The sequence below is a fragment of the Limulus polyphemus genome, unplaced genomic scaffold (genome assembly GCF_000517525.1).
Source record: "Limulus polyphemus unplaced genomic scaffold, Limulus_polyphemus-2.1.2 Scaffold1863, whole genome shotgun sequence".
Taxonomy (NCBI): domain Eukaryota; kingdom Metazoa; phylum Arthropoda; class Merostomata; order Xiphosura; family Limulidae; genus Limulus; species Limulus polyphemus.
Window position 1 is genome coordinate 113872 of NW_013667473.1, and position 26364 is coordinate 140235.

The window sequence follows — 26364 nt, forward strand, 5'->3', positions numbered from 1 at the left end:
TCTTCATCTTCCACGTATCACTAAACCATTACACTGTGATATGTGCTAAGTTCATCTTCCACGTATCACTAAACCATTACACTGTGGTATGGGCTAACTTCATCTTCCACGTATCGCTAAACCATTACACTGTGATATGTGCTAACTTTATCTTCACCTATCACTAAACCATTACACTAGTATCAACATTAGGTGGGATGCCAGTAAATACTTTAGTTTAATCCTAACACTATGTTAATATTTTTGTTTGGAGGAATATTTGAGTTGTTCTGAGACAATTTCAAACAATTAAAAATGTAGCTTAAAAGCTTCCTAAAAGTCAAGAAAAACATTCATTAACTGACCATTCTGAAACAGTGCAATTAATGTGATATTAGAGAAAAAAATTTATATTTCACTTACATAGATCAGTTATCAGCCTAATAAATTGAATATTTTTACTTATTCATGATGAAATATATGATATTTAGTTGTTAAGATTTAACAAGCTGTTCTTGAATAATATTTTTGTTTCTTGTGATTCTGACAGATGATGGTAGTTTATGTGGCTCCTTCTCCATTATTAAGTTTCTAAAAGGCAACAAGAAATATTTCAAAAGAGAAGTCCATTTCAGAGTTAAGAATAATTGCGGATGTAACCCGATACAACATACAAGAGGTAAGTTTTTGGTTTGTTTTCTTAAATATGTTATCTTTATATATATACAAGTTCTTTTCTCATCCAATTTTGCCCAAAAACATTGTTAGGATTTTTTTAATTCCCCCAAACATTACATTACCATTAAGTGTCACTAATGTATTTCCCAGTGCTATGATTATTCAGAGTTACTTTGAGCATTCTCTTTCTTACTTAGTTGATTTCAGTGAAAAAAAATATTTCCAATTAGGAAGCTGATTTATGATATGAGTTCCTGGACTATTATTTCTGGCACGAAGGCAAATCAGGTCTTTCCTGTACCACTTCTGATATATAGCATCATACCACAAAAAGGGGTGGAGGGAGAATAACTCTTAGTTGAGACTGTCAGTGATCTTATTCTTAGTAAGATGGAGACATATAATCGGTTCCACGGTGTTCCTCCGGGGGGCCCCCTGGTGGCACAGCGGTATGTCTGCGAACTTACTATGCTAAAATCCGGGTTTCGATACCCATGGTGGGCAGAGCACAGATAACCCATTGTGTAGCTTTGTGCTTAATTACAAACAAACAAACCTCCCGGGGATTCTGAGGTTGCTTTTTCCTGCACCTTCTTTTAGTCTGATGACTCCTCCATACCCCTGTGGAACAATGGTGAGTTTACAGATTTATAATGCTAAAATCCATGGTTCGATTCCCTGTATTGGGCACAACAGATAGCTCATCTTTGCTTTGTTCTAAGAAAACAAATTTTCCTAACTAAATGTTGTTATAATCAATGGTAATAAACAGTCTTTAAATGGGAAAAAATATAGATGTGACTTTGGGATAAGCTCCCTTTGATTTGTTTTCTTCAGTTGGTTCATCAAGAGTGTGATGTTTTGGGTCTTTCCCTAGTTGCTTTTGAGCCTGTACCTTACTTGATAGCTGCAAGGTCTGGGAGCAAATGTTTAGTTTTCTCTTCATCCATGGACATTGTGGTTCATTCAGGGAGGTTTACTTCTCAGTTATGTGGAAGGATAGTTATCCTTTATCCAACACAGTTGTTGGAACTTCGTTATTTCACCTACCACTACTAGGTGGAAGGACTCTCAAATAATATATCTGTTCCTCAAATTTAGGGGTTCTAAGGCAGAGTTTGAAGTTAACCTGAATAGATCAATGTCCCCTGATGGGACAGGGTAAGTCTATGGATGTACAACTCTAAATTCCAACATTTTGTTTTCCTTACAGTACACTTTTTTTGGAAGACTTACAGGATCACCAACTTCATAGATGAGCTGGAACCATAGTTAGCATGCACATTGGTGTTGGTTGTGTGCCATTGGGGTCTGTGGGGGTTCGGCTCCGTGTATTTCTGGACATGTGGTAATCTTAACCACAGATCCAGGAGCACTACAGGTTCTTGAGTTAAGATTACTCATTCAGTTCACATCTTCACCTCTATTATCCACTCAAACTGTAGGGTTTCTATCTCATGCAGATTCTCTGGACTTGAAACGTAGTTCTACGGCTATCAGTATTTGGTTGGTCTGTAGGTAGTAAGAGAGTCATGCCAGTTTTTCAGGGGTTTTATTTCCATTGGTTGTTGGACCTAAGAAGCCAGGAGATTGGTGTCCAGTCATTGATCTTTCTTGTCTATATGAAGGCCTAGATTTTCCAAGGTTCACAAATTACTCATTACTCTATCTGAGTTGACAATTTTTACTGGGATTGTGGATGCTCAAGTTTGTTGTAGTCAGCTTCTATCTGCAAATTGCCATAGTGATAACATCATCAGTCTGGGTATTTTATTTTCATCATATCTCTCAGTCAAGGTTTGCTGCCTCCCATCCAGCTCCATGCTATGGAACAGGAAGCCTGAAACTTACTCATCTCTCCTTCTCCCATTGCACGGATGGTTCTTTCTCTTCTGGGAATGTGGGCATCACCCTAATCCCTTTGGGATGAGAGCACAAGAGATGCTTTTAATGATCTTTATGAAACAAGGGATCATAAACATTGATTCACTGAATTCCCCAATTTCCTTAGTCAGGATCATTCTTCGATCTTGAGGGGTTGTTCAGTTGGGACACTACTAAGGTATGAGTTCCTCTGGTGCCACCTCATTCAGAGTTACAACCCTTCAAAAATGCCTAGTTTTTGTGATGGGGTACCTATGTGAACAGTCAGAAATTCCATGGTCTACACAGGAACAATGAGGCTTCCCTACATAATGGTCCGGGCAATTAATACCTCATGGTCTGGGCTTGTTAAGGGGAAAATTGTCAATCTTCACTCTGACAATTCTGTGGTTGTGTCTTGTGTTTCTCATTGAGGAAGCATTTGGTCCAGGGTTTCTTGTTTTTCAATTCTTGGACCTCCTTTCCCAGGACCACTCCTATCATATCATCCTACTAGCTTGCCATGTTCCACAGGTGATGACTGCGGTAGCAGATAAATTGTCTCAACCCAAATAGATTCTCCCAATAGTATAGATGCTGCATCATAAAGTTGTTTTGGATTGGGTCTCATTTTGCATCTATGATTGGTGGGCTGGCCTCTCATTGGATCACCCACCTACTAGCAATTTGGTCTCCAGTACCTCATTTTCAGGCTTTGGCAATGAATGCATTCCATCAGGACAGGATGGGATTACAACTTTAGGCCTTCCCTCCAATTCATATGTTACCCAGGGTACTTAATATGATTTGTTCCAACCAACTTTCAGGACCTGTTGAAAGCAACGGATTGGTAGCTTTACCCTGGTTTCTGCTTCTGCGGTACCTTTAAAAGTGTCTGCCTCTTCCATTTCTTCTTAGGCCATTTCTGTGGAGACTGCCATGATCTTATGTAGTAAACCCTGTTATCCAGAAGCTTATGATTCAGGCATGGAGGTTATGCAGTCTTTAGCACCGCATTGGGGTTTAATTTCTAAGATTGCCATGTATCTGTCTCAGTCTTTGCGTAGTCCCACAATGAACATTTATCAATGGAAACCACATTGGCAATGGTGTATTGAGAGGAGGTTGAACCTACTTCAACCAGAAGTAATAACCATAACTCTTTTTTTTTACCTGGCTCTTTGGCAAGGGTTTTTGCATCTTCCACAGTCGCCCTGTATAAGACACCCTGATTGCCTCCCAATCGATAATTGCATCAAAGTATTCTTTGAGTCCCCAGTATTCACTAAGATTCCTCAAGTCATTTTGGATCCTTTGTGTCGAACGACCATTCCAGTTACCTAACTGTTATATTAAGGTTACAATACATTCTCTTTCTCAACATCTGTTTGGGATCTCATTCTCATATGCCATGTATCACCTTACCTGAAGGTTTATTTTTTGTTCCAAATGCAGAGCAGTCCCATCCTGGGTCCATAGTTGAGCAAATTTGTTCCATGTTCTCCCCATAATTTCAGGAGAAAGGGGGAATTTACCTTGTCCACACAGTTGGGGAGTGAGGAAGAGTGTTCACAATTCCAACTGGGATGAGTTCTGTTTCCTCAGGTTAAGTAAGGCATACAATATCCTGTCATTCTGAGACTGGGGTATTGCCTTTCTGACTTCTTCAGTTTGAGGAGAAGGCTTGTCCACTTCAGTGTTGCTTACTTTCTTGTCATTATTCTGGTAGCTTGGAACACATCACTCTGTGGCTACAGGTTGGGATCCACTCATAAGTATATATTGCAGTCCAACTGCCCCAGCCACGAACGTTTGATATAGGAACCATAGCCTTGTAATTCCAAACCTGAGCAGTGGAACCATGGATATTTGGTTGGAACCTGGCCAATAGTGTTTATAAATCCTGTAAAGTTCAACCCATAGTACATGAATTAAGTTCTGGGTAAAGAATGTACCAGTTCTGAATGTAGCGTGGTTCCATCACTAGGGTGCCAATCTTCTATTGAGACACCCAGGATCTATACAGATGCTTTATGTATGGATAATACCCTCATTGGCCCCTCCACCTTATCAATATGGAATTCTAGCTGTAAGTGTGAGAGGAGGTATGTTTTGGAAGTTAACGTTTTCCTAAATCAAAAATTTATTTCCAATAATACATACCTCCATTCACACTCTCCCACCCCTTTCTCCCCATTAAGAACCAGTATGATAACACTGTCTGAATGAGGTACTTATATGCAGTACCAAGATAGAAGGCACATTGATGTAGGTGGAGAGTGTCATGAGATATTGCCAAGGGCAATTAAGTGGGGTATAAAAGATTGGAGCAAGTGAGAAAAAATTAGACTAATGCTTAGATAGACAGGTAAGTATTATTGGAAATACATTTTCTTTTAAGAAAACATTAACTTTAGGACAGGTAATCATTCTAAACTACCTAATGGTAAAGAAGGTTTCAGTATTTAAATCAATATTCAACAATCTAACAATTTATTTAAATTTTAGAATTTATAGTTGTTACTGATGCATGTGCATATCAATCCACATGAATTGACAGATTATTTATGGCTGAACAGAAAAAAACAAACAAAATGTGGAATATGTTATGCATGAGATTAGGAATTTTTGGGCAAATAACGATCAAAAACAGATAGAGTTGTGCCTGAATATTTGTTAATTGTGGGAGTGTTTTGTTTCATTAATAAAACTGATGTTTCTTCTGTTAAAGTCAGGTTCATGTTTTAGTACTGTGACATTCTGTTCAGAAAAACTATGGTTGTTTTTGTTCATATGTTCATGGACTTGGAAAGAGGGTTTTTGGTATTCTATTAACTTGATCTTCAAGTTATGTCCTGTGTCATCTTCGTAAAAGGCTGAGCAATTCTTACTTTATTTTGTAAATGTTTCCTGGTGGGGGTGGGTTCATTGCATAATTTTCTTAACGTGTTTAATTTTCATTCCAGTGGTGAAAATGAATCTAGGCATTATGTTAAGGTTATATTTATGTGCTATTCTTTTCCAGATTTCTGATAAATGTTTGCTAATATTTTATATACATGGGATATTGCAAGTGGTTAGGGTTCCTTTGTCCTGTGGGATGTTTTTTGAGTTTATTTATTTATTAAGTGTCTCTTATCTATGATGTTTAATAGTTTCTGTAACTACTTTAGTAGGGAACTGGTTTACATTAGTAAAGCATTGAGATAAGTGTGCAGCTTCTTTGATATTTTCTGTGGTGCATACAGTGTATGCTAAATTTAAGAGGGTTTTTAGAGTGCCTAGCTTATGGTGGATTACATGATTAGAAAACCATTTTATGTAATTTCCACTGTATGTGTTTTTTTCTATGAATTTAAATGGAGAAGACTTGGTGATGTTATCTTTTAAAAAAATTTCAGCTATGAATTGTATGTCTTTAAGTAGCCCTTTTATGTGTTGAAGGAATCTTTGTTATCTTAACAAGTAAAGATGAAAAAAACGTCATCTACATGTCTAAACCGAAATGCAGACATATATGGAAATGACTATGGCATATTGTTCTATGTTATATGATAAAGGATGACAAAAGTACGTGGTAATGAATTTCCCATGGCAAGGCCCATGTAACTGAAGGAAATATGAGTCTTTGTATTTAAAGCAAATAGATGTGGATAGTTGTAACAGTTTAATTAGGTTTTATATTCATTCTCTTTTTGGGGTCTTGTGAAATACTTTCTACCTCATGATAAGGGGTTTGAGGAAATAGGTTTACAACATCAAAGCTAGACGTAATGATGTTACTGTCTAGCCTATGTAAGCGTTGTTGGGGGTATTAAGTGCATATTTTGGAAACATAAAGTTCTAAAATCAAGTTAAAGTATTTATCAAGGTTTTAGTTTAGAGTTATAAGAAATCATTGGGCATTAGGTTATTGGGTTTTTATGGACTTTTGGTAAACCACAGATTTTTGATGATATTGGTTGGTTTGTATGCAAAAAATTATAAAGCTTAAAAATAATAGTTTTTTTTTCTTTTAATAATATTTTGAGTAGCTTGCTCAATTTTTTGTTGTATGTTGGGTTAACTTCAGTAGTTGACAGAGTAAATTCAGATGTATCATTCAATATATTTACCATTAAGAAATTATACTGTTTGCTTGTTAAAATCATGATAGTTTCCTTTATTGACTCTTTGAATGGTAATGTATTTATTGTTTCTAAGAAATTTTAGGCCTTTTCTTTCTGCTGATGTTATATTTTGTTTTATAAGCATCTTTTTGGTTAGTATTTTTTGAAGTTTTCTCACTACATTCATCTAGGAAATTTCTTAATGAACCTGATTTTGGTTGGATAAATTGCTCATTAAATTGTTCTTGATTTTTGGAATTAATAAGTAAACTCAAAATGAAACTATTAATTCCTATGCCTGACAAGATAAGGTACTCTCCCTCTTCTCACAAGATTAGTATTTCTCGTTTTGTGCTACCCTCTGTATGCAAACTTTTTCAGAAACATATGCCACAAGCCTTCATCATTACACTGTTGTAATCAAAGCTCCAAACACCTCTCATGCAAATCATTATGCATCATCTCTTCACCAATAGGAGAGTACTACTATCATGTGCCACTACCAAACTATCACTTCTCGCTTGGCAGCTGTCGAGTTCAGACGCTCTTTCTTACACTGTTCAGTGGTTTGATTTTTAATTTTTTTCTTAACTTTATTTTATACACCTCACAGTTGTGGAGTTAATATATTTATTTAAGCATTACTTCCTCGTGTTTGCCAGTTTTTTTGCTTTGGGTACTTTGCCAGCATCTGATGCCGTATTTTTAGCCAGAGGCACAGGAGACCTGTTGGGGGATATATTGTCACTCAACCACTGAGAGATTGAATGGTATATGAGCCAACCTCTTCCGCCTACTTCTGCCCCACTTCCTTCTGAGCCTTTAGAGCCAGCCCAGGCTAATGAAGATTTTGATTGTTTGTTCCCCCACCCCCTGAAGTTTGCCATGCCTTTTCGTTTACTACTTGATGATTCAGCTCATCTGTCATTGGTCTTTTCAGACTTTATCTCTGAGGTATGTGATGTGTTGTCTCCTACACTTGTTTCCTATGGCCCTTCCTAGACCTTCCCTCTTACTTCCTGACTCTATTTAGTCATTCCTCTGTCTCACCTCTTCACCAATAGGAGAGTACTACTATCATGCGCCACTACCAAACTATCACTTCTCGTTTGGCAGCTATCGAGTTCAGATGCTCTTTCTTACATTGTTCAGTGGTTTGATTTTTAATTTTTTTCTTAACTTTATTTTATACACCTCACAGTTATGGAGTTAATATATTTATTTAAGCATTACTTCCTCGTGTTTGCCAGTTTTTTGCTTTGGGTACTTTGCCAGCATCTGATGCCGTATTTTTAGCCAGAGGCACAGGAGACCTGTTGGGGGATATATTGTCACTCAACCACTGAGAGATTGAATGGTATATGAGCCAACCTCTTCCGCCTACTTCTGCCCCACTTCCTTCTGAGCCTTTAGAGCCAGCTCAGGCTAATAAAGATTTTGATTGTTTGTTCCCCCACCCCCTGAAGTTTGCCGTGCCTTTTCGTTTACTACTTGATGATTCAGCTCATCTGTCATTGGTCTTTTCAGACTTTATCTCTGAGGTATGTGATGTGTTGTCTCCTACACTTGTTTCCTATGGCCCTTCCTAGACCTTCCCTCTTACTTCCTGACCCTATTTAGTCATTCCTCTGTCTCCTGATATTAGAGTTCACATAGACTGATTTAGTGTTAGTAATGTTAGTATGCCTAGTTCCCCATAGACTTTGGATCAGACTACCCTTGCCTATCATCGTGCAAACTTTCCCTTTCTCGACCAACATTTGTTCTACCTGTTTGTGGAGCGAACCCAGATTACCCTGTCCACCTTACAAAAGCCCAATTTTCTTGTCTTTATCTCACCTTCACGACCCTGTTAAGGTACCTTTCTTCCCTTCACCTTCTGTCAGAAGCTCTTTACAGGAACCCTGAGGTATTTTCTGCTGAAATCCTCTCCGTCCTTACTTCTACAGTGGCTCATCCTCAGCTCTCGTGCTTCAACTGTGTTTTTTTATTGTTGGGACTTCTTGGGCTGTGACATGGTTTTGGCGCAGACCTATCTCCAGGCTCCTTATTTGTGTTTGACTCAGTTCCTGAGTCTTTGGAGTCGTGATTGGCTTCAGCCCATCAACATTCTACCCTACTAACTTGGTAACTCGTTTGTTGCAGTCGGGGCCAAGAATAGCACTGGTTCCTATCTCTCACCTTTCACCTTCAGAACCTCTTTCATGTATCACCCTCCTGTGGTGCTAGAGTTCGACGATGTATGATCCACCAATAGCAGTACCAGTGACTACGTGGGTCAGTTCAGGCCCAGTGGGGGCTGGTCTCGCCGATATCTGAGTTCATAGAGTGCTATCGGAGAGATATGTTATTCCCTTTCTCCCTTATCCAGTATTCCCATTACCTTCCCCTTCTTCTCAGGATCCACTGACGTGCCAGCAGCTGTCAAAGGTGGTTCAGGACCTCATTACACAACAGGCTATCGACAAGCTCCACCAGGTTCAGGAGGTTTTACTCCCACCTGTTTGTGGTTCCCAAGAAGACCGGAGACTGGCATCTTATCATTGATTTATGTCATCTCAATCAGTATGTTCACACTCCTCGCTTTACCATGGAGACATATCTTTATCTTCGATGGGTATTTTCTCCAGGTCTTTAAATGACCAAGGTGGACATTTCCAATGCTTACCTCCACATTTCTGTGGCAGAGTATTTGCATTAAAATTTTCAATTGTTCATCAGGGGGTTGTGTACCAGTTTCTCACCTTATCCTTTGGCCTAGCCTCAGCACCATATATTGTTGTGTGGTCCACTCCTTTGCTTGGGATATTCATGCCATGGGGTTGCACTTCCATGTGTATATGGATAACTGGCCTTTTCTTGCTCATTCCAAATAAGAATTGGCCTGTCACACTCATCAGCTACTGGCTGAAACTGTGGAGGTGGGCTGGTTGGTCAAATTGGAGAAGTCTTTTTTTCATCCTACCCAATACCTTTTCAATTTGGGTGTTTTCTTCAACATCCATCTCAGTCGATCCCAACCTTCTCCTCTCCTGCTCCATCCTATGGAAAAGGCTGATCAGAAAGCCCTATCTGTTCCCTCACTTACAGCTCGTGAGGTTCTATTGCTTTATAGGATGTAGTCCTCCATGTCCCCTCTCATACCCCTGGGCAATGCCAATATGTGGTTTCTTCAATGGGTCCTTCACAATCAATGGAAACTCACCTGGGATCACTTGGAGACTTTTATATCCCTTCTCTCATTCCTTGTAGTTGATCTCCATTTGTGGTTAAACAGAGTACACACATCGGTGGGGGTCCCGCTTCCTCCTCCATGCCCAGATTTACACTGTTCATGGATGCATCCCTTCATGGTTGGGGTGCTTGGATAGATCACCAGGAGGTTTTAGGTTGCTGGTCTGTAGAGGAGAGTTCTCTTCACATTAGTATTTTCAAACTTCTGGCTGTTCATTGGGCTTTGGATCATTTTCTTTCTCTTGCCAAATGCCAGCTGGTTATGAAACATTCTGACAATTCTACCATGGTGGCTTATATCAATCACCAAGGTGGCACCAGATCCATATTCCTGTATTTTTGCATGATGGATTTTCTTTATTGGGCCCACACACATTGAATTTGTTTGATGGTGTATCATGTACCAAGTGCTTTCAATCTCGTAGCCAATCGTATTTCCCGACCAGATTGTGTTTATCCCACAGAGTGGTCCCTGCATCCTGCCATTTTTTGGTGGCTCTGTCTGTCTGCATTTGAGTACACCCCATATTGATGCCTTTGCCACCACCTTCAATCACAAATTACCTTAGTTTTGGTTCCCAGTTCCCCATCCTCGAGCCTTGGCTGTTGATGCCTTGAGCCAGTATTGGTCTCATCTGTTCCTTTATGTTACCCTCCCATCTGTTTACTTCATTGGGTGGTCTCCCTCATCCATGCCACTATGTGCACAGTCCTTCTGATTGCACTTTACTGGCCTGCTCAACCTTGGTTGCTCCAACTGCAGGTGGTCCCTCTCTCTTCTTCTTCCCACTTGACCTACTTTGTCAACCCAAGCCACTGGAGCTCCATCCCATGCCATCTGTCTTTTGTCAGGTTTTTTGCAAGGGATTCCGATTTCTTTCACAGAGTAGCTTTACATTTAGCCTGTTCCATCCGCCCTTCTTCTTCTTTGGCCATCCATCAATGTGAGTAGAGCTTTTATTGCTTCTGGGCATTGACTTGGGGTTTCCAAGCTTCTCATTCAATGGTTACCTGTATCTCTGTTTCTCATGTGGCTCATTGAGAGGGTTTCATTGGTTTTCCTTGATTTTGGGGTTTTGGGTGGTGTTATCCCATACCTTCTGTTTTTCCTGTTTCCATGGGGTCTTTGCTTCTGCTGTCTTTTCCATGTTGATCTGTTCCTTCCAGCTCCATTGGCCACCAAGGCATCTATCGCTTCTGGACTGAAACATTAACATGGTCCTTCATGCCCTCACTTCACCTCCATTCGAACATCTGTCTATGGGTTCCCTATTTCACCTCTCTTTGAAAGCACATTTTCTCCTCCTTTTGGCCTGCGGGCATCGTATGTTGGAAATTTTTACCCTCAACATTACCAGATCTTGTACCATTCCGCTTACCTTATCTTTTATCATGATCATGGTTTCCTTCCTAAGACCTCTGCAGCTTGAGAAGGTCAGTCCTCCTTTTCCCATATATGTCTATCCTCTATATCTCATCTCTACCCTCATCCTGATCCGGATAGACTCCTCTGTCCTGTTCATGCCCTTCATTGTTATATTGCTCACACGGCTTCCTTCCAGGGCTCTTGTTCTCGCCTTTTTATCCCTTGGCAATCTTCCTCTTCTCATAATCTTTCCCCAGTTACCCTGATCAATGGGGATCAGTGTTTGATCCAGTTAGCCTATTCTTCCTTCAGATCTCTTTCATGTTTCCTCACATCAAACTCATCACCTTACCTTCTCCCTTGCCAATGGCCGACTTCTTCAGCCGTTGGAGTAGATTTTACGATTAGGCATATGGGCGACTCCGCATATGTTCATCTCCCACTAAGGTAAATATTTACTAATGCTTTTTTTTCTTCCTGGGGCCCCTGCTTCAGCTTCACTTTGGATCCTGCTCTGAAGCAAATGGTGCCTGATCAGGTATTCTGCCTGTACTCAGAATGGGTTTCAGTTAGATGGCTATAACCATTTGCAGACATCTTGCTATCAAATCAGCACTGTAAGCCATGTTAATTCTTATACATTTTCCATGGCTATGTATGTTCACCCTTGAGATAAGATGTTTCCCAAGATCACTAGAGTGTAAATTCCTCATGATAATTCCATCATAATATGCCTGTCCAGGACCATACCACCCATGGAAGGCATGAGTAAAACAGAATGGGATTGCTGCCCATCCTTGCCATGCCTAGATTGAATAAATCAGTGTGGTCTGCTTTTAAAAATAAGGTTTCATGACCACCCATTGCACTGTCTCGGGTGTTGCAGTCCCTCTGGACTCTCTGCCACACTTTTTCCCCTTTTCTTCCAGTGGAGTATGGGAATCCTTACCACTTACCAGTTCCAAGCTGCAGGGATGTTTGACCATGGAGGCAACCTACTAGATGGGTTCCACAAAGATGGCTATAACCCTTCAGTTCAGAATAGGGTGGTGGTATTCTGCAGGTGTACAGGGAGTTACAAGATCTTCTGAATGAGTAACTAATCCCTGGAGTTGAGACACCCAAATGTAGTTCACCCATCTGATTGGGTGCCCTCCTCCTACCCTCGTGTGGATGTCAGTACCCAGCGAGTTGGGTTTTGGAGATCAAGTGAACCAATCACATAAGCTCTCACTTATGATTTGGGTTGTCCATCTTCCCTTCTCAACTTCTCTACTGTGTTGTGGGTTGTAGAAGGTCTATGTGGCCTGTTTTCACTTCTGTCCCTGGTTTTCCTTCATTTGGTGACGAGGTTGTTCCTGACCTGGGGTCATTTTGGGCTAGTTTCAAGGTCGCAAGGGTGAAGTGCATGCGATGGACTTCCCTTGGATTCTGAATGACACATTCCTAGATCTCTGGCATTAAGCTTCCCTGTGAGTTCCATGAGTCGAATGTTAGGTTCCCTCTTCACTTGAGGATTTATGGTAAAGATGGTATGATCCTTATCCTACCTTAGGTAGTGAGTTTTGGATGTAGTTGACTTTCTGAGTATGGTCCATCATGCCCTAGCCACTCTACACCATGGGACACATCCTCACTTACCCACTTTCCATCGGGATTGAGTGATTCTAATTTCTGTTTAAGATCATATTGTTAAACTATCCTCTCTCATGTGCTCCCTTCATGTTCTGTCATGTCTGGTTCTTCTAATTATGTTGATGTTCCTAGTGAAGAGATACTTGGCTCAGATGTGGTTCAGTGCCCCTCTTCAGATTATCTGATCTGTTCCTCTCATTTCGGGGATGTCCTCCAGATGCTTCCGGGAGATACACCTGTGCTTCCCTCACACTGGTACCTCCTCCATTTCAATGTGGGATTCAAGCTAATCTTGTGAGATATCACACAGAGTACCTTTTCAAAGTTATAATTTTCCTAAATGAAAATGTATTTCTGATAGGTACTTCCCTTCATTCACACTTCTCACCTGTAGTGGTGTGTCACATGTGTCATGTGGTAGTAGTGCTCTCCTATTGGTGTTTACATAAGAGACATGTTGGAACTTTAGATTCCAACAAAGAGATGATGAAGGCTTGTGGCATGTGTTTCTGAAAAAGTTCACATACAGAGGGCAGCACAAAATGAGAAAAGCTAATCTTGTGAGAGGAGGGAAGTACCTATTGGAAATACATTTTTATTTAGGAAAATTATAATTTTTCAGATACATTGTAACTTTATATCAACATTTTAATCAAAAAGAAATAAAAAAAAAACATTCACAGTATGTGTCATTGTTTAATGATTTACATGTACAGAAAATTTTTTTTATATGTGTAGATGTCTGTGCTTTAGTTGAATTCATAAATGATGTATGATGCAATATATTAATTAAGCTTAACATAAGATTGTATAGGTGAAAGTGCCATTAAAATTTGTGTGTGATATGCCTATGATATTCCTATGTCTGATCAAATAACTTTATTTTATACTTTGTTATTGGTTTCTTACAAAATACATTCATCTTGTAAATGAAATATATTGTAAAAGGTACAGTAATTGTTTTATTATTTTGAGTTTTATGGAATGTTTAAATGTTAAAGCAGAGACCAGTTGAAGAATTAACTACATAGTTATTTTGTTAATTCTAATGTGTAAAGAATATTATTGTTATTCATATATTAGTTTAACTGGATTAGAGTAAAGAAAACACTACAACTGGTATGTCTTAAGCTTTCTGCACTTTATAATATTTAGATAGGAACACTTGTTTTGTATTTATGCTTTTTACTTTTAAATATTGTTAAAAGCATTTACTAATGTTTGTTTCATCTTGGAAATTTTTCTGTTGGAGAAATTTATGAAAGTTGCTGTTTGGTTATTTAATCTTTATAATATATGATTTCAGTAATAAACTAAATAACTGAACATGCATATTTATGTATAGAATATAATAACAATATTTCACAGTTCATAATGTTGTCTTCTTCCTTTCATAGGAAAATTTATATTGATCACAACCAGTAAAGTTTGGATTAAGGAGAACTATTTATTTACATCACTTATGCTCAGCCAAGATGTATATGTAATAAATTATAACAATTTGGATGACATGAAAAATGCACTTATAGAGAGTAATCATCTCAGTAAAAGTCCAGATGCTCCGTCTTCCTGTCCAAATTGTTTATCTTCTATTGACAACCAGCTTCAAGATATTATTTCTTCTGTTGACAGTGGTAAGGTTGTTCACAAATGAAAACTAGTATCAGTACACTGTATTGTTTTTTATATTGTTCCTTAATAAAAAAAATCAGCATTTTTGTTTTGTTAGTACTTCTTGTTTGTGGCGAGAAACTGAATGTTTATAAGAAAAAAATTTGCATTGTCTTTTGATGTATTTACATCAGTACTTTTTTGTATGAAGGTCTCTTGGTGGTCAGAAACCAAGCATGTTTATTAGAATTTTGCATTTCAGCTCTGGCAAAACTGATTTACAGAAAATTGTGTTTCATGAATTCATATTTCTTTATATATATACTTGGTAGCAAAAAAAACTATAGTTTTTCCCAAATATTGTTTTTTGATTTTGTCATTGTTCAATTTTGTGTCATTCTTTAGATATAGAATATTGGAATGACATGAATTTCAATCTGTGGCAGTCCTAATAGAAATTAATGCAGCTAGTTATAGTTGTTTGGTTTTTGCTGTTACATTTCTGTACCATGTTATTTAAGTATACATCTAACCAATCAAAAGATGTTAGTGTGTATTTGGAATTAACCCTTTCACTGTGGCTTGGATGTATAGTATCCTACCAAAAGTCATGGGACACACCTCTGATTGCAGGAAAATGGGTGTGAAGTATGCAAATAGTTTGGCTTATAAAGGTGATCAGCAGTTTGCTCAGAGGTCATTTCGAACTTGTACACAGAAATATGGATACATAGAAAGAGCTAACAGAATTTCAGAGGGGGGAAGGATAGTTGGATGTCATTTGGGAAAAATGTCTGTATGTGCTATTGTGCAACAATTAAACATTCCCAGGTCGACATTTGGCAATGTGCTGAAGAAATGGAAGTCCACATGTGACATTGAGCCCAAGAAACGACCAGGTAGGCATAAAATACTGACTGACAGGAGGTGATGCACCTTGAAAAGGCTGGTTACCTTATCTTGCTGTCAGACCCTAGAGAATCTGTGTTTGGAGATGAGAGCAGCCACAGGCAACCTGATAAATATTTCCACAACATGTTGTGCATGCCATGAATTTTAATGGAAGAGCTGCAGCCCACGTGCTGTTGATGACAAAAACAAATGCACACCTTCAATTGGCATGGGGTAAGGCACACCAAACCTAGACCATGGATCAATGGAAATCGCTCCTGTGGAACAACAAGTCACTCTACACGCTCTTCCAGTCTGATGGACATGTTTGGGTATGGAGGATGCCTGGAGAATGCTTATTACCTGAGTGTGTTGTCCCAACAGTAAAGTTTGTAGGTGGTAGTATCATGGTCTGGGGGTGTTTCTCCTGGTATGGACTAGGTCCACTGGTCGCATTGCATGGATTCATGAATGCTTAGTTCTACATTGATGTTCTGAACAATTCTGTGTGTTCTACATTGTGACAATATCATGGAACCAAATCTTACACCTTCCAACATGATAATGCTCCATGTCACAATACCACCAGTTTTCTACCAGAAATTAATAGACAGTCTTCCATGATGCATTGAAGCAGTCATTAAGGCCAAAAGCAGGTCAATACACTATTACTTTCTTGGAATAAAGACATGCTTTATACAAAACTACCTGTGTCGTGTGACTTTTAGTAGGATAGTGTATATTTTACACTGCCCTGGGAAATATACATCCCAGCTGTAATGAATGCATCAAGTGATTAAACCTCTGTAAACAATATAATGATATCTGACTCATAGACAAAGTACTTCAATTTGTCCAAAGTACTATTTATTTAAATTCATTACACCATTAATCAGGCAAAAGTAGTTGGTGTTGCTTTGAACCATATTTTATTGAATTATTAGACAAGGCATTTGCAAGAAATAATATTTGTTATATATAGTTTTGTTTAAGTTTTCCACAAATGAGCTATTCATGCTATCCGTCACCTCTTACCAAAATTCCACTACATGGTAATATAATTTGGTATGAAAATTAGAGACGCTAATAATGATCATATAATCACTTATCAGTTGTTTTTCACATTCTCTGCTAAACAAATTAAAGTAAATTTTATATTAAATTTCATAGTTTTGTATTTTTGGAGTTTGATGTAATTTATTGATCATTTTTCAGTTTTAAAAATTGAAATCCAGAGAAATCCAACTGAAGGTAAGAATTTGTTTTTAATATTTACAGTTAACAGTGTAAATAACGAAAAAAAGTATAGGTCATTTTCACTTCTTATTTTATTGTTTTGGATATGTGAAAGTCCAATAAAAGGAAATAAAATGTTATGAGATAGACACAGCCAAGGCTTAACTGTCTCAATACTTGGAATCTTATTTTATATTTAAAAAACAAATATTTTATCACAATCTTGAAATGCCGAGAGATTTACTATATATATATATATATATATATCAATGAATATTATGCGCTTTTTACTTTTAATGTTCACAAAGCTATTTCATTTGCTAAAAACATTTGGCCTATGACAAAATTATATTTCAAAGTTAGTAGTTTCCACTGGCCCTTTTTGAAGATTAATATATGTTTTTGTGTTATATCTTCTTTGATATAAAAGGTTTTCTTGGATTTTATCAGTATATGTAATTAAAAATCTGAGATTAAAAAAAACAAAACAGAAAAGTGTGTTCTTTTGTCTTGTATTGTTTTAATAAAAAAATACATCTGTAAAAACACCTGTACATATAAGGGAAGTAAAAAGTTTTTAATTTTGCATGTTCTTTGTAGTCAATAAATAATGAATAATTTATTTGAAAGTAACAGTTCTTTGTTGAAAGTTTTATATTTGACTTTGTTATTGTATCAAGTTTTTAACAGGATATTCAGTTTATGTTTTAAGGTGATTGGTGAATGAAATAAAAATGTAACTCGCTGCAAATCTATAGGTATATACATTTCTATGTTTCTTGTGTTGCTGGCTTGATATCCTTGGGTAATGTGAGTATTGGTGAAGATCTCAATAACATAAAATACAGCAAAACAATCTGCATTACTGAGAAGTTTGTAAACTAAAGTAGATTTCAAATATTCTTTAATTTCCAATAGATCCAGCTTATTCAGATTTTTAAAAGGTCTGAAGGTTTCCCATGCAGATTTAATTAGTGTGATTTTAGTTTTGAATATGTTCAGACTCTGACTGTTAATTTCATATTAGTCTTTGATTATGTCTCACCTTGATTTTTTTGTGTTTTTTTTTTACATTTTGAGAGAACAACTTAAAAACTTGCAGTTTAACAAACCTGCAAAGTCTATCATATTTTTATTGATTTTATTTACATTACAGATTGCAATATTATAACGTCTGTTTTTTAATTCAAAACAGTTCTTCTTCCTTTGAAATACAGATCATTGTTTAGCTAAAATTAATGTTGTTATTGCTGTGAACTGACTTATTTATCACTGTTTAACTATTGCACAAAAAACATTTTGAATGCTAGGAACATGGCAATTTTAAATTTTATGTTAAATTAGAAAAATAACATGTATTCTGTGAAATGGTTCAATAATATATTACTGTCAACAAAAGTGAAAATGGAAATAATAAATAAAAGCAAGATTAGAATAATCTGAACCAAATTTATAGAAATAATGAGCTTCTTAAGTATCTGTATAGATTTCTTGCATATAGTACTGATTTTTAAACAATCAACATATTGTTATTTTCTCCTTACATGGGATATATCCTCCCCTCATTTGAGTAAAATAATCTGAAACTTAATGTATAAAATAAATTACTTATCCTTCAACAAAAGAGGTAGCTGTAACTTATGATTACTTTCAAATTACTGATTAAGGTAATTTGAATCATGAGAAAGTAGTTGCAATAACTGGATGATTTCTGTAAATTTATAGATAAAGAAAAACTTTCTGGTTCCTTTGTTGTTATTGACAAGTACACGAGACTCCAAGATGATTATGGATATCCTGTTATCTTCAGTGCTAAGAGAGACTGCTATTGCGACAATCTTACACCTGGTATGATGTTAATGTACTTGTTTGAGTTATTAAAATAGACTTACTAGCAAATGCTAGTGAATTAACCCTTTAGCTTAGTTTTTAGAGTACTCACCTGGTGTATGAAAGGTCTTGGATTGCAGTCTGAGGTGAAGAAAGATATAATGTAAAAATTAGTTAACATAGTATCTAGTGACTCATTCCAGCTGTTTCTTTTGATACTTAGCTCTGATTAATTAATATCTTGTATTTTGTACAACAAAAACATAACTTATAACTTTAGGGTAGTTTGAGTTGTTGAAAACTGTCCTGCTAGTAATTACTAGGCTTTGACTCATTAGCTTAATTATTATATCACTCATCTGGTGTGCAAGAGGCCTAAGATTTAAATCTAAGCTAAGAAAAGGAGAATGGAATTGCTGTGGAAATTAACACAAGATAAAATGGAAATTTGGCAAAATGATCATAAAATCAGTTAAACTTGCCAAGTTATATCTGCAAATATAAAGTATGTTAGATCCATTACAGTGAAAATGTTTTCCTAGTAAGTGTTTATTTTTGAAGTGAACTCTGGAAGCTGCTACTCAGGAACAAGGTCAAGGCTGCCAAGTGTGACATGCAGCTTAGGAAGTTTCTTGTCTGTTTGAATGCATTTTTCCACACTTTTACATTTGTAGATGTTACCAGTTGGATGTTTTTGCTTGGAAAACAACTTTTTCTGTTTATGTGGTCTTGTCTTATTTTGGATATTGTTGGCCATTCAGTGCTTTGTTTTTACTACATGAGCTTTTCCTGAATGATAGTTTGTTACAAAGCGATTATTAAAAGTCCTTTCCATGATTATCCAGTAGAGCTTGGTCTTTGAGGTCAGGTGCATTAATCACTTGATGAGTGAGTGTGGGATATATTCATGTCATAACTGCTTGTTATGCTAAAAATCTCTATCTTAACAGCTAGCTTGAACTGTAGGCTTTTAGTAGTACTATGTATATAATATCATATACATATTACTGTAAAATCTAATGCTTTGCCAGCTAAGGCATTTTACACTGAAAAATGGTGGGTGTTTGTCAGGATTATATTACTCTTTCATAATCAGCCAATGTTGGTCTATGTTAGAAGTGTCACATATTCAGTCCAAATGCCTCAAGTTATACTTTGAATCTTAAATATGTATAATAATAGTTGAAAGCTTAAACTTAAATTTTCATGAATATATTAGAAAATGTCATGGTATTTATTACTGTACTCTTTTATTTATCTTTTGTAAATATACCATTATTACAGGGTATAGTGATGGTTTTTAATTGCTGTCAGTTGTAACTTTTAAATTTTTAAATATTTCTAGGCACTTTTCTTCTGTTTGCTGGAAATGATGCTTGGACAGAAATGAATTTCAAAATGCAGATGACAGACCAAGTGTACATTGTAGCTTACAGCAGTACAAATGAACATGAGGTTCAAGAAAAGCTGGGGTCAGTCAATGATAATCACAATCAAAGAATAGCACCAAATTTATATATGGATTGTTCTTCAAAGCCTTTTATCTGTCCAAAATGCCAATCTAGCATAGACTATCATTTGGGGAAGATAATTTGTGCCTTCGATATCAGTAAGTTCAATATACTATGGTATGTCTGGTATTATATCATTTTAATTCTTTATTCTAGATGCAGTAATCATTTTGTTTCTTTGTTTTGAGATGTTGCATTGGTGATTTAGTTGTTTGGAATTAATTTATTTTAATAATTGTTTAGTTTTCCATTATGTATTAGATTTATTATCACATGGATGAATTGTTTCAGCTCTTAATAATTGCTTCAAAAAAAAAAAAGCTAAACATTTTTGTACAACTGCATCTATTTCACAATATTTTCAAAGTATTATATTTTCTTTAATTTTGTCATCCATCCACAAAATAAATCAGACACTGCCTTGAAACATCTCAAAATTAATAAATATATTTTTTTAGATAATTGAAACATTATTTGTCCAACTTGTAATGGTTTTATAGAAACAACTTCCTAGTTTGTTTATTTTTATAGTAAAGAATCAACTGTATAATTAATATAGCAATGAATAGAACTTTATTTTACATATTTTTTGGCAATGATTTTTAACGATAAACCCTATTTTTTCAAACTTGATTATTTATTTAAAACTACAGAAATAACTGTTTTCATAAACAATTATAAAATAATTAAAGCTGAAGAAATCTCTTTACTACCACTATATTTTTTGCTGTTTCAAATGCTTAAACATATTGTATGTGGTCATATCTGTTCACATACTAAAGTCACAAAAGAAGCACATTTACTCTCAAGGTATCAGTAGAACTTAATAGGAAAACTAAATTTTATAATAATTTATCATTACTTGAAAATGAACAAATTATAGCTGGGCAAATAGTGTTGTTTGGTAACTGATTAATTGATGGCCCTTTTAAGCAGTTTTATTTGATTAATTGATAGGTACAGTGTTTCTAAAACCATGGTGCATATAAGCAAAGAAAAAAAAGTTACCATCAGATACTACCAGTCAGCTTCCTCTTTTCTAGTCAGCAGTTCAAAATTATTGATGGTGGCAGGTAACCTTAGTACCTTTCTCATAACAAAGACAGGGCAAGCAAGGTTGGTAATAATGGGAATTAAACCCCAAACCTCATATCACTTCCAAATCATCAAACTAAGCAAATATGAAGTAAAAAAAACTTTTAAAGCTAAAATTGGACAGTACATAGATAGCCATCATGTAGCTTTGTGCTTAACGACAAATATATTAACAATATTTTGATTACATGGATAGTTGGGATGACTTTCCACACAAGTTTGGTTGAATCAACCAAGTTTGTAACCATTTTATACTTGTTACAATTTACATACTTTTACTTAACTCTCTCAACAAGGGCTTGGTCAATTTGACTGACCACGTGACCTTTTTTTTTTACTCGTTTAAAGTTTTTATAGATTTAATACTTCTAACTTTCAATATAGTGTGTATATCTTCATGAAATTTGGCAGTCTTTTAATCAAAATAGCCCATGTGCAAAGTGATTTTCATGTTAAGATTTAAAATACTTTTCTTCATCTCAAAAATCTCAAATTTCCTTTGTATAATCCCTAAAACAATAACACTATATATTTTATCTGTTATTTTATCTACTCTATCTCTATATGGGATTGGTCAATTTGACAGACCTCATAACGACAAAAGAAAAATCATAATAAATCTTAATTACCTCTTTTTTCTTACTAGAATGACTTCAAATTGTAACATTTAACTATGTTCATTTATCCTAACTAGCTTTAAGCTAGTAACAGTATACATCTATTTATAATTAAATTATATTTGTTTATTGCTCTTTGAACCATGTCTAACTACTTTCCACACCATTATAAGTTGTAAATCACTCAGGGAACATGCACCTTACATTACGCAATAAAATTATATTACACACAAGCTGCTCACTTTTGTGCCTTTTGAAACATTTTTATTATATTATTATTATTTATTTTATCTAATCTAACCTTATCTAACCTAAAAAAATCCCTTTGTTTACATTTTAGTTACTTTTATAATAATAGATAAAGAATAAACATGAAAAACAAGAAATATAGTACTTACCCAATCTTCTTTTTTCTTGCTGTAGATTGTCAATGACACTTAACCCTCTTTTTTTATACTAATGGTAGTAATGCACTAAATAATTTTTATTTAATTAAATAATGCACCAAAGAACATAGACTGATAGCATGCCAAAAGTAGACAACTTCCCCTAACTCTCAAAAAATTTCTAGCTTTTTAACTATGTGACAAGAGCCATTACAAATTCATCCAAGATGATCATTGCTGTTCCCACAGGAATGAAACCTGTACTACAAGTGAAACTGATGCTTATCTATTCAAAACACAGCATTAGACAATACATCTTTTGATAGACGAAAACATTGGCTTTCTATTGGTTATAGGTAATATATGATTAAATGTAAGAGAGAACTATTAACATATCCTGAATGAGTGGGTGTGGCAGGAGGGGGTATGATTTTCTATTCAATAGCTCTGTAACCAAATAAATTGAAGGCTATTAAAATTATGGTTTGTCTGAGCAATGGTGCTTTTACAGTGTGTAATTTACATTTAATTTTGTAGTTACTGGAAGGGTGGTGAATAAAATAGAGAAGAGGGGATGCCTAGAGAAAATGTCACATTTCTCACATTAGGGGAAATTCAAGATGTTTTATAATATTGTCTTGTAGAATTAGGAACTTAAAAATTATATGCTATTAAAATATGGATTAATAGCTATGATTTTATGCTATACGAATTGGTATAACATAAACAAACAGTAGTTTAAATTTAAGTTTCGAATGTAAGACACTAAAACCTTATGTCATACGCAGTAAAGGATACCTGTGGCAAAAGTGTTAATATAGTTGTTATACTTTCACAAAATTTTGCAGACTTTCAGTAAACATGGCAAGACTTTTGTACACAAAAAAATAGATTTTTTAATTGAGTGTTTCTAATAAAGATTTGTCTATGAATATATTGAGTAGTTTTGTTTACTAATCTGAGTGGAAAGTAATTTTCATGTTAAGATTAAACATACTTTTATTCATCTGAAAATTTTCACATTTCATTTGTGTAATCTCTAAAACATCCTAAATAATTCTAAAATGCTATTGTTCAGTAAAATTTTATATTTTGTTTATTAACTCTATATACAAGAAAAAAAGTTCAAAATAAGTCTAAATTACCCTATTTTCTTTCTAGAATAACTTCAAAGTGTAACATGAAACTAAATTTGTTTAACCTGTGTAACTTTAAACTTGTGACAGTATACATCTGTTTATATTTAAATTTTATTGTTTTGAGCCATGTGTAAATTAATATTCCCACCATAAAATTTGAAAATCAATTGGTGAACATGGAGCATGTGTTCCTCCATCAAATTACATAATGCATGGGCTACTTGTGAACTGCTCATGAGCATGCCTCATGAAAAATTATTATTATTATTATTTATTTTACCTAATCTAACCTTATCTAACCTAAAAAGCTTCTAATTTTTACATTTTAGTTACTTTTATAATAATACACATGAAAAACTAGAAATAAAGTACTTATCTGAGTCTTTTTTTTTTTGGCTCGCAACTTTTATACTAATGGTATTACTGCACTAAATACCTTTTTATTTAATTAAATAATGCATCAAAGAACACAGAATAATAACATGCAAAAAGCAGACATTATCCCATTACTATCACAATTTTTCTGGCTTTCTAACTGTATGACAAGAGCTGTTAAAAATTCATCTAAGCTTGTTGATGTGTTTCCTGTGGGATTAAAGTTTGAACAGGAAGTGAAATAGACAATTCTCTCTACAGAAAACAACGTAATATAATATGTCATTTGATATATTAAAAGCTTGGCTTTTTATTGGTTCTAAATAATATGGTATTAAACATAAGAGAGAACTACTGGCAATTTCTTAAAGAGAGGATGTGAGAGGTGGGCATAGCAAAAGGGGTCTGATTTTCTATTTGATGGCTCTGTAACCAAATAAATTGAAGGCTATAAAAATTATGGTTTGCCTGAGTGATGACAACATTATAATGAGTAATTTACACTAAATTTCATACTTCTTGGAGGGGTGGTAAACAAATAAGAGAAGAGAAGATACCTAGAGAGCAAATGTGACAATTCTCATACAAGGGGAAATTGCAGATTTTTTTAAATATTGCCTTATAAAATTAAGTACTTAAAATGTATATAATTTTAAGATTTGGAATATTAGCTAAGTTTTTACACAAAGTTTATTTATATACCATGATAAGAAAGTAGTTTAATTATGCATATAATTTTAGTTGTCACTCTATTATAATTGTTGGATAAAAGCTTTCATCATTAATTTGTGTGATTAATTGTCCCCAAAGCAAGCTGTTCAAAAAATGTTGAAATATAAGTTTTATATGAACACATAATAAATAACTCATATAAAGTATCAAGAGATTGATAAAACTGAAAATATATAAAGTAGAGAATTTAACCTTTTTGTAGTGACTTTGTGATATTAAGTCTAATCTTTAACAACAATAAATGTTAAAAAATAATTTTCATATGAGCACATAATAAATAATTTGTATAAGGTGTAGAAAAAGCTGAAAATGTATAAAGGGAAATTAAACCTTTTTATACTGGCTCTGAGATTAGGACTAATCTTTCACAGCAATAAATATTATTGAATACCTAAATATCCTTTGTTTTCAATGAGGAGTATGATAAGAAAGACATGAAACAGTAAGGACTCTCTTTACTCTTTTTTTCACTTTGTTTCTTGAAATTATGAAAATCTCTTGTATGGCATGTCACATAAATAAAACTGTTATATTATTTCATTCAACGTATCACCAAAAGTTACTAGTTAAGAGGAATGATAAATTAAATGAACTATAATTTTACAATGTTTAACTGAAACAAATAAACATTTGATTTGTAACTGTAGTGTTTCACATGAACTAAACCACCAGAGAGTTTCTAATTAGACATTTGTCTAGAATATGTCATTACTCATGCAATTATTTGTGAGATAGTCATAATATAGAATTGAAAAACAGGGCAACAAAAGGTAGATTTATTAAACAAATTACTTATTTTATTTCCATATCCTAACTTATGGAATTAAATCACAACAATTTTTTTATGTATGTGGGCTATTTTCCCATATTGAACATCATTCAGTTACAATAAAGCTTCTTAACTTTAGTATAGAGTGGATAATGTAGAAGAGGTAAAAATTGATATACTCCCTTATTCATATCATTAATTTTTGGATGAAAAAGAAATTTATACAGATTTGCAAAGTCAGATTAAAATCTAAATACATATATAAATAGGTTCCATCCTATTTTGCTGAAACATCCTTATTTGTTCTTAATCTTCAGTTGTTGGTTGCATTTTTAGAAGGCTTCAGAAAATAAGGCTTTTATTATTGTGTGTGATATTTAGGTGATGAAACTAGGACTTGTGGTTATTCTGAATGTTAATGTTTAGCTTATGTGCAATGATACTATTGTTTTAATCTATGTGAAACTATTTGCTCCTTCTATTGCATATAAAGCTAGTACAGTACAGTCTATAATATGTTACAAATTTGTATTCCATAACATTTCAAATTGTTAATTTTTTTTTCTTCTTCTCAGTTCTCAAGATTGATATCAAGACACTTGCTGGTGCAGGTAATTTCTCTTATACGATTTTGTTACTTATCATGACCCATGATAGTGGTCTACAATAGGAATCGTAAGGAATTGCACAAAAACCCTAACAGAACTTTAGGGCAAAAAGCACCTTATACAGTAAACATTTAGTTCAAAAGATACTTTAAAACCTTTACTATTGACTGATAAGGCTGTACACATATAAAAATGCACAAAAAAAGCATGCATATTAGACTTACAAGGAAAAGGAAATTACTCAAAATGGCCTGTTTGTAATTCTTCTTCCTCCTATACTCCTGTCAGCCTACAAGAAAAAGGGTTTGATATATTGCACCCTAGCCTTTTTTAGAATACTAAATTAATGCAAAGGTTGTAGTGGTATTGAAAGTCGATTTGTTTCTTCTATATTTCATATAACCTAAAAACATCATAAAGATATTATCATTACCCTTGAAGTTTGCATTTTTACAAATATCTGTGTTCCTTTAAAAGATTTACTTACAGGGTGAAACAGGAATTACCAGCCAATAATAGATGAACATTAAATGACTTTAACATGTAGATACTCAATGCTTTGCACACTATACAGTAGTGTCTTTAAGGAGCCAACCCCTATATTATGTATGATGTGAAAATATAAAAAAATCAATACACATAATATTAAACTTTATTACACAAACTCATAGAATAATTACTTTACAAGACAAAGGTTTAT

At 34.8% G+C, this 26364-nt stretch overlaps 1 protein-coding gene across 1 annotated transcript in view; it reads left to right on the forward strand.

The window, feature by feature from the left end:
• Window positions 1–26364, forward strand: part of LOC111087199 — a gene marked incomplete at its 5' end in the record, with an annotated part of 183551 nt that overhangs the window by 102540 nt on the left and 54647 nt on the right. Inside the window, 7 exons of the mRNA XM_022393042.1 lie at window positions 530–658; window positions 14262–14498; window positions 15150–15374; window positions 16582–16617; window positions 18328–18450; window positions 19778–20041; window positions 25632–25667. Coding sequence (XP_022248750.1) covers window positions 530–658; window positions 14262–14498; window positions 15150–15374; window positions 16582–16617; window positions 18328–18450; window positions 19778–20041; window positions 25632–25667 — 1050 coding nt within the window. The remainder of the gene's footprint in view (window positions 1–529; window positions 659–14261; window positions 14499–15149; window positions 15375–16581; window positions 16618–18327; window positions 18451–19777; window positions 20042–25631; window positions 25668–26364) is intronic.